The sequence below is a fragment of the Acanthisitta chloris genome, unplaced genomic scaffold (assembly GCF_000695815.1).
Source record: "Acanthisitta chloris isolate BGI_N310 unplaced genomic scaffold, ASM69581v1 scaffold12666, whole genome shotgun sequence".
NCBI classification, from domain to species: Eukaryota; Metazoa; Chordata; class Aves; order Passeriformes; family Acanthisittidae; genus Acanthisitta; species Acanthisitta chloris.
In genome coordinates, this window is record NW_008679830.1 from 12,955 (window position 1) to 22,915 (window position 9,961).

A 9,961-nucleotide genomic window follows, 5' to 3' on the forward strand; every position below is an offset into this window, starting at 1 on the left:
TCTGTTCTGTTCTTGTGTTCTAGCAAGAGCAGCAAATATGTTTCAGCACTTGGTAAAATGAATGGAGTTTCCACCAAGGGAGTGAGTTAAAACTATGTTGAAAACGTATTTTATAGGAATGTTCTGTAATTATGTGGTACCAGGTGCATTTCCTGCCAGTTTAACTGCAGACATCATCCCTTTCATGTCAGAGAGCAACTCTTACACCTAGCACAGCTTTGGGGTGTATTTTAACACTGTCAATGTTCTGTGTAAAATGAAAGCATCACATAGACTGAAGGGCAGTTGCAGTCTGTTATGGTGCCATGTGCCCTGGTGTGAGAGCATGAATGGGGCAATGTGAGGGGACAGAAATTGCTTTGGTCATCCAAACCCCTCAGCAGCCTCTGGGGTGAGGGTGCAGTGGCTTCAAGTCTGGTTTGGGTTGTTTCTTCCCAGAGCCTCAAAGTGAACAAGGTAAAAGTCACAGAAGTGTGAAGTGCACCCTCTTTCCCCCCTCACTCTTCTTTTGGTTCAACATGTAAGTAGGAACTTGGGGTGGAGAGGAAGTTCCCTGTGCCATGATCTTGTCTGCAGCCCTTGCAGTGCTGGGATTCTTCTGCAGCATTTCCTTGCCTGACACCTCTCCCCTTCTTGTAACCCAGTGGAGTCTCACAGCTGGCGTTTATGGGCACAAAAAAGATGGGTTTGTCCTGGAAGTGCAACACTCTCTCTCAGTGACAACTAACAAACTGTTCCTATATTTTTTGGAGTTGCTGTTGATTGATGCACTAACAGAACTTGAGGAAGGGCCAGGGCTGAGTGTCCCCCAGGTGGCAGGGAGGGTAGGGGCTGATGCTCTGGGCTACAGGTGCCACTGGTTTGGGCACAGGTGGCTGCAGCTGTGTCTTGCTGCTGCTGTAATCTCCTCTGCTCACCTGTCCATCCAAGTTGGTGATGAGGAAGACACTTTTCTACAGACTCTTTTATATTTCAGAAAGGTGAAATGCTTTCACCAAGAAGTGTGGTTTGGAGATACTCAATGTTCCCATCTGCCCGTGAGTGTGGGCTCTGGATTGGAAACAGTTCCCACAGCACTTTGGCACAGGCAGGAGCAGAGCAGGAGGCTGCAGCCCCCACGGACCCCCCTCACTTCCACAGAGGCTCAGGCCTGGCCCTGAGCTTACATGCAGGAGGAGTGGGGACAATCCTACCTGTCTTGGACAGCACAGCTTAATTGTATGCAAAGACTATCCCCAAATTGTGTGTCACCTGACTACTGGACTGGTCAGCACTACTCAGCCAGATAAAAGTGTATTTTCAAAGGACTGTTGAGGCACTGCTATAGAGGGTGTGGAATGAACTCCATTGGGGATCAAAGAACACAGAATGAAACGGAATTTGGTCATTTTTCTCCTGTGAGATCTTGGTCAGTAATGGGACATGGATTCTTCCTTTCTCTCCCTCTTTTCTCCCTCCTGTTAGGTACAATTTCTAAAAGTTCTTATCTCATGAGTAGACATTTAATGATCTCAAGCACTGTATTTTCTGGGGTTGCATTTTCCTAGTTGCTTTTTATAAAGCAAACCATGCTGGTGAGAACTTTTCAGTTGCCAAAATCTAATGATATCTCCTAAATTAACTGTTGAAAGTATAAAGGAATTGCCTTCTGCTGCTGAGGTTTGTATTATTTAGGCTGGATGGGGCTCTGAGCAACCTGGACTAGTGGAAGGTGTCCCTGCCCAGGGCACAGGGTGGAATGAGATGAGCTTGAAAGCCCTTCCCATCCAAACCATTCTGGGATTCTATTTGTTTAAGTGCCAGTATTTTTTAACGCTGAAGACAACTCTGCACTTAAACTTGCTATCTAATGACTACTTTGCTTTACAAGACACTATAAAAAGTTCTCCTACTGTTGTTTGAAACACAGAATAGTTGCTGTAAGCCCATGACTCACTGTGGTCCCTTTCAGCCTTGCCCATTCTGTGATTCTGTGGGAGCAGAAAGGCAGTGGTAGCATAGACTGCCTCGGTTTCTCCTGCATTGTGCAGTGTGGAGACACAGATGTTTGAGATGTAGCTGTTTCTCAAAATGTTTCACTTAGAGTTACGTGTTACAGTTTAGCAAGGAAATATTATTTGACTTGGTACTGTGTACCAAATGCAGACAGAAGAAAGGATTCTGTGAACTTTTTCATCAAATCTGGCCTGCTGGAGGAGCTGCCAGCTTATGAGGCTGTTAACAGGCAGGAGGAGAGGGCTTGAGGTGACCACAGAGCTCCTCCTGTCAACCTGAATGCAGTTCCCTGTCAGATCAAAACTGTGCAAGGCCAGACCAGCAGAGATTGGCTCCCAAATATTTAGTTTTGTTGTCAGGAGATTGCTGTTCCCTCAGCAGTGCCATTCTCCAGCAATGGCATTTTTCCCAAAAAACTTGCAGAGAAAGAGGTTACTCTCTCTCACTGTCAGCAGAAGTGTTTCAGGAGGGATTTATCTAAAAACTGGCTGAGGGTTCTTAAAAATACCTAGTTCTGGAGTGTGGGGTGATGGGACTTGGGCAAGGAGTGCTCAGAGGTGGAGCTACCCAAGGTCCATTGCACCCACACATCTACAAATCAGCTTTGGGGTTGTTTTGTCTTCTTCCATCTTAATGGTTGTCTTATTCCATCTTAATGGTAACTCCAAACCATGCTATTGTCTGGCCTGGAAATATGAATAAAATGCTCAAGATGTTCCTTGTATCCATATAAATGGCTTCAAGAGGGACTGGAACACTTCTGATGAGCCAATGGAGAGAGAGTGGGTGCTGCTCCAATTCCTCATCACAGGGCCATGGACTCTGGAGAGACCCTGTGGGCTGCTATCCCATCCTTATTGTGTGTATTGACATGTATATCAGAATCACAGCCCCCAAGCACTTGTCACACGCCTCATGTCTCCTTAAAGGCATCTCTGAATCATTTTCTTTCCTAGTATCTGTGTAACTGTTCCCAAAGCACAAGCAGGTGCAGGAGAGATCTTCCTAGTGACCCAGCATGGTGCTTTCCAGCTGCTGCCAGGGAGCAGACTCCTGGCACACCAGCACTGCCGCAGTCAGATTGCATCAGTGTTTGGAGTGTGCACCCCAGCAGCATGGCAAGTGTCCCACCAGGAAGTAAACCTCTGTATAGACTCCAAAAATACTGTTTGTGCCCAGTGGGATGTGCCTTGAGCCTGTTCTGTATGGTAGGTGTGTAGGATGCTGCAAAATCGTATTTCGCTGTAACCTGCACATTTACATCTGAAGTGGAAATCTGCGAGGAAAAATGTAAAAACTAGTGCAGCATTCTACATGTTCATCTCTTTTATTGCATCTTGGTGCCAGTGTTTTACATGAGCTCATTAGCAGAGCCAGAGTTATGTCTCTCAAACCCTTTTCATTATAGTTTTGAGTCAGCTGAGCCCTCTCAGGCTTGGACACTCTCTGCTGGCCCAGCCTGTGGCAGTGAGGGCACTGTGACAGCAGCATAATAACTTATTAAATCAACTTGCATTAAGTGGCCAAGCATGATTTGTTAGGTTTTTTTTGTTCAGAGATGTCAAATGTGACATTTTCTCCAAACCACTTATGTCTTGTCTTGTATTTAAAACTCTAATTTCCTTCTGCTGTTCCTCCCTGAAAGACATTTCTAGGTGATTGATTACATGAAGATGCATCAGGTATCAGTTACCTCTTTTTTTTTTTTTTTGCATATAACCAAATGAAATGTGGAAAGAAAGGAAAAACAAATAAAAAAGCTGAATTATTGTTCTTTTGAGGATTTTCTCAATTAAGAAATCAAAGCTAAAACCAATCCATTCCATACAACAGCATCTGAAAAATCTGGGTGTATGTTCTATACAGGTTCCACCAAGGAGTTGATTGAGAGCTGCTGTGGGGCTGGACAACAGTGGGCTATAGACAACGGGGAGTGCACGGAAATCCCTGTAAGTGGAATGGATGGTGATATTTGCAGGTACGTAAGGCAAACCCAAACATTTCAGAATAACACAGAGAGCAGCCCTTGAGAAGGAATCAAATATAATTTGTGGGATGTCCAGGAGACTGGGAACTGTTTCGTTCACTGCCTAAATTATTACTAAAACTGCAGTATGTCATGGCAAATTAGATAGAAAGATTTCCCCCTCCCTCCCTTTCCCTAAAATCTAGTCTGAACAAAAACCTTTTAAGGGTCTTTCCCCCCTCCTGTAAGCAGAGCACAACTTTTTGTTCCCCAGTTTTAGGTGCATCTGTGGAGTGGCAGATAAGTAGAAGGGCAGAGCTTGGCTGTGGTTTGGCAAGTGGGAAATGCAGTGATTGTCGCCATCACTAAATGTGTGTTCGTTGTCCGGTGTGAATGGCTCCTGATTGTGGTGCTTGTGCTCAGCTGCAGGGGGACTGTGCACCCTAGTAATCCTGCTGGTGTCAGCAGCATCTGGGCTGAGGAGGGTGCCAAATTCAGACTGCACAGCAGGAGGGGAAGAATGGGTGCAAAGTAACATGGACTCAATATTCCACTAGCTGCAATTCGTCCCATTCCCTTCCTCCCGGTCTGAAAGAGGCCTTAGGGAGGGGTGAAGTCAAAGTTCCCCCAGACTCACATTCTCGGAGAATGATCCCAACATTTACAGCATGAAAAAAGATTGACAAAATCACTTTTATCAAATTTAGTATCATTGCACCTTTCTGAAGTTACTGGGAGATTAAAATCTCTCCACTGGGATCTGCCATGACATAACTGACACATACCAACTGTCTGTGAAGTAAAGACCGATTAAAAAATTCCAGCCTTGGCCTAAGTAGGTGCAAATCCAATGCATTAATGAGTTGCACCTGCACATCTGAGGCTGGGTTTAGATGAAAAAGCCAGATCCTAAATGTGTCAGTCCCTGTGAATCTATTGGGATTTAAAGGAGTAAGAGATCAGGAGTTCAATTGTTTCCTTCTAAAATTTCAGTTGTGTCCCTGTTTTAAAGATTTAAAACCACCTATAAATATTCTGTAAAAAGACAACACTTAATATAAAAATGTATTCAGCTATGTGGCCTCAGGCCCTGGAACAAACCCTTGCCGTGGCCCCGGGGGGATGTGCCAGTGTGCAGAGCTGGTCATCCTGCACCTATCCAACCCCCAGGGCACCGGCTGGGTACCAGAATGCCTGCAAGTACTGCAGGCTCCCAGGAGATGCCTCTAACTCAGCTCACTGGCTAAAGATTTTAAATAGTAGAATCACAGAATCCCAGAATGGTTTGGGCTGGAAGGGCCTTGAAGCTCATCTTGTTCCACCTCCTGCCATGGACAGGGATACCTTCCACTAGACCAGGTTGCTCTAAATACCATCCAACCTGGCCTTGAACACTTCCAGGCATGAGGATAGACTGAAGGTAGATGTTGACTGCAAAAATTCCCTTTCCACCCCGATACTTTTCTCTAAATATTTGGATTTACAGGTGACCATCACTGTGCCAAAGGATTGATTTTCTCAGCTAAGGCAAACAAATGAAGCCTCTACTGTGTCTGCTGGACATTGTGTGTATAGAGGATGCAGACTGAGGTGTCTGTTGTTCCAAGTGCCATTTTGGCACTTTCAAGTGGCAAAAACTTAAATGTGAAAGCTACTTGTCGATGTATCTTGCCATCTCTGTACCAACTTGTACCATTCATGTACCAACTTGTCCTGTCTCTGTGTAGTGACCACAGCACTACTGCAGAATGGACACCGGGGCTGCCTAGAAGAGATCATGTTCAGTAACTTGATGTCTGAACTCAAAAAAAGTTCTAGGGAATCTTCAGATAATCAGTTGATAATCAGATGTAAAAATACTCCCAGAGCTTGTACCACTGCTTGTATCAGAGATAAGATGTTAGGCCAGATGAAATCTCTTCTGACCCAGTACAGTACTTTTTATCTTATAATTGATAGGTTTTATCATAACAGAGGAATGCTTATCTGGGTGGTATTTGCATTAGCTGTCCAAGCATGGATCCTGCTCTTTGCTGACACTGTGTCCCAATTAAAGACTCACATCAGTTTAGTGCATTGATGTCATTTCACCAATCTTAACTCATTTACGCTTTCCCTGAATCAGAAATGTTCAGAATCTTCTTGAACCAACAGCTCATTTATCTGCTCTGCAAAGAGTAGGTTTGTGAACAAGAGACAACAAGAGAATGTGGTTAACAGTTTGTTCCCAGTTCATTTTCTGGTAATAGGGGAGCTGAAACTGAGCTGTGCCAATAGGTGACAAATACTAAAATAAAGAGTGGCCAGTGGTGCTCCAGTGCTCCAGGAATTTCTCATGGCTAAATGTCACGTTTCAGAATAATATAAATCCATAGAGATTTCAGTGTTTACATACAGTAAATACTCTGTGCATGCAAAAATGCTTCTAGTAGCATTTTGTCATTTCTGCAAACAATAATAGCTTTTGGTTGCTTTTGAGGGTCTTTTTTTTACTTTTTATTGAAAGTTTGGATGTCTTATGTAAGCAATAATAGTTCAGTTACTGTTACTTGAATCCACTTGGGTAATAACCATTCATTGCTCAAAAATTGTATTTCTCCAGTTGGCAATTAATACTGGATTAGAAAACTCACTTTCTTGAAAATAAAGCCCATGGAGGTGGTAATCCTCTTCCTGTAATCCAGCTCAAATCAGTTTCCTGGTTGCACCTCTCTTGTGCTATCCTGCACCAAAATATTAGCATAAAGCTGACACGACAGGCCACTTGTACCAGGAAAACAGCCAAGTGGCTCTCACTGCCAGCTTTCCACTGGGGTAAGAGAGATCCCTTTCCTTTTTTACCTCAATGGCCCAATCTACAGGTCACTCAACATAACCTCCTCAGGAGAATTCTTGTGGCCTGCAGCTCTCAGTCCTCACCCTTCCCCATCACAGGGTCTCTTCCCTATCCCAGAACCAGACACACACCCCTTCTGGGATGCTGCATGGATTCAGAGACAGTGTCATGGATCAGTGATCTTAAAGGTCTTTTCCAATCTAAAAGAGTAAAGCCAAAGGCACTGTGGGCTTTTATCTGCCCTTTTGTGTATGAATGAAAGAAGCACATGGTAGGGAAGAGTATTTTATTTCCATGAACATCTATTAAAATTCATTTAGGAATTTGACATTTACATTTTTCTTCTGTTTTGTGTCAGCCTTCAGTGAATCTTGTTAAGATGTTTGATTTGAAGCACCACATCTGGCAAATGTATGTTCCCAAAGTACTTCATGTATCAGGCCATCCATAACCTTCTCTTGATAACCAAAGTTAGAGGAAAGTTTAAATTCTGGGTGACACTCCACAGGGCCATAAAGGAGAGTTTGTAGGAGTTTTGTGATGTGATGCTCTCCTCAAGCCCTGTCCAGGGCTTCAGTCCTCTGGCTGGTGAAGAAAAAAGTGTGTACAGGTGTGTTTCCCTTTCCTCACTTTCCAGAGGAGAAGGTTTCTGGTTTTTTGTGTCTTGTTTTTGAAATCGTCTGAAGACTTCTGAGAAGCAAAACATGAGGAAGAGGGACTGTTACACAAATAATGATGAGCTTTTACTAGAAATAAAATGCATCCTGCTAAGGTCAGTAGCACCTTCTGTATTGCACTAATATTCATAGAATCACAGAATCATTAAGGTTGGAAAATATCTCTAAGATCATAGAGTTCAGCTGCTAACCCAGCACTGCCAGGTCCACCACTAGACCATATCCCTAAGCACCGCAACCACACGTTTTTTGAATACTGCCAGAGATGGTGACTCCACCACTGCCCTGGGCAGCCTGTGCCAGTGCCTGACCACTCTTTCAGGTCATTTTTCATGTATATTTTCCTCATATACAATCTAAACCTCCTCTGGTGCCCTTGAAGCCATTTCCCCTTGTCCTGTCTATTGTTACCTGGCAGAAGAGCTTGACCCCTGTGTGTCCACAATGTCCTTTCAGGTAGATACAGATTGATAAGGTCTCCCCTGAGTTTCCTTTTCTCTAGGCTGAGCCCCCACAGCTCCCTCAGCCACTCCTCATACGACTTACTCTCCAGACCCTTCCCCAGCTCTGTTCCCTTCTCTGGACACTCTCTAGCCCCTCAACGTCTTGTTGTGAGAGGCCAAAACTGCCCCCAGGATTTGAGGTGTCTGAACAGTGCCCAGCACAAGGGATGGTCACTGCCCTGTCCTGCTGGTCACACCAGCACAAACCAGAATGCTGTTGGGATATTGATACATGTCAAAGAGAGACCAAATCTATGGGGTGTATTATGAATCTGGTAGCTCTGGGGTTTTTTTGCATGCCATGCTGATGTCTTCTCAGTGTCAGTGAAGGCCTGACTCAGTGATCCCTTGCAGGATTGCTCAGAAGCAGTGCTGTGTCTCCACGGTGAAGGAGAACAGCTGCCTGGCTGGCATGATCGCGGCCAAGGAGGGCGACGCGTGCGGCCCAGAGGAGAGCGATCCCTGTGGGGGGTCGTCATACAAGGTAAGCTGCTCTGATGCTTCCAGAGGCTTTGTTCTGAGTATGAGGTGGCCTCATTTCCTGACTTAGCAGTAGTTTTTTCGTGCATTATTGAGCACAGAACAGATGAAGTTGCAGGAATGTGGCAGGGAAATTACACTGTTTGCATTTAGGTTTGCAGCCCCATTTAAAAATCACAGTAATGTTGTTTTGAATTATTTCCATCTCCATTTTATGGACTTAACTGACTGTATTAGTTTTGCTTCCTACTTTGGAAGTAACAGAAAAGTCCATTTGAGTTTTTATATCTATGATGTGGAAGAATTTAGAAAATGATGGGGCAAAACTTAATCAAAGATATAATGCAAAACCCATTAGTGGACAGTTTGCTTGGCCCCAGTGTTGAATTGTGGGCCCATTCCTCAGTTAAACACAATGATGGACTAGAGGAACAAACATTTGGATGATGATGGAAGCTTTGCTCCATAAATAAAGGCAGACCATTAACCAGTGGTGCAAATCACAAATCCTGGGAACATCCTGTACCCAGATAAATGAGATTTGCTTTATGAGCATCAGTGGCGCCAAACCAATTTACACCAGTTTGAAGATTCAGCAACTTGCTTGCTCACTTGTCTTGTTCTCACCAGAAGGGTGCACTTTGGGATTCATTTCCCTCTGATAATAATTTACATAGCTAGAGCTATGCTTAATGCAGCTTCCATTGTCTCAAAACCTGATTAGTCCTTGTGCATTGGTGGTTCTCCCAGATAATTGTTCACTGGAAAAGCAAAATACATGGGCATCTACTGCGGAGTTTAAAGTTTAATTAGCTATGCTGATTTGTCATTTTGAGAACTGTTACTTGTTTGAGTCTGAAGTCTATCCTTAGAGTAAAAACAGAATTGGTGCCTTTGGGAGAAGATATTAATATGTTCAAAATGTGACAGAATTTTGGTGGTTCTCCCAGATAATTGTTCACTGGAAAAGCAAAATACATGGGCATCTACTGCGGAGTTTAAAGTTTAATTAGCTATGCTGATTTGTCATTTTGAGAACTGTTACTTGTTTGAGTCTGAAGTCTATCCTTAGAGTAAAAACAGAATTGGTGCCTTTGGGAGAAGATATTAATATGTTCAAAATGTGACAGAATTATTATCCTTAGGCTTTCACCTTGGGCCGTTTGTATGCCAGGCAGAGCCCAAGCTGTAGAGTAAGTGATTACACATGCTATTCCTCAGAAAGAACTGGAGGGGGATAACTCCATCATTCTTGGAACTGCAGCAAGTGACAAATTTCTCTCATGGAGTGGTTCCTCATCCCAGTTTCAATGTGATGTTTTCCTTCAAGAGAAACCATCTGAAATAGTAAAATTACCAAGGGAACAGCTTTGCTCACCTGTTTAGCCCATTTAGCTCTTTAGTCATTGCAGCTACTGCTTGACAAAACGAATCAAAATGAATAAACATTGAGACTGTTGAGCCTTTAAGAAAGGCTTTTAAATTTCATTGTGGTTAAACACTC

General features: G+C 43.7%; 1 protein-coding gene across 1 annotated transcript in view; it reads left to right on the forward strand.

The window, feature by feature from the left end:
- Nucleotides 1–3,861: 3,861 nt before the first annotated feature.
- Nucleotides 3,862–9,961, forward strand: part of FBLN2 (fibulin 2) — a gene marked incomplete at its 5' end in the record, with an annotated part of 36,495 nt that continues 30,395 nt past the window's right edge. The window contains 2 exons of the mRNA XM_009077484.1: nucleotides 3,862–3,973; nucleotides 8,332–8,461. Of these exons, the coding sequence (XP_009075732.1) occupies nucleotides 3,862–3,973; nucleotides 8,332–8,461 (242 nt within the window). The remainder of the gene's footprint in view (nucleotides 3,974–8,331; nucleotides 8,462–9,961) is intronic.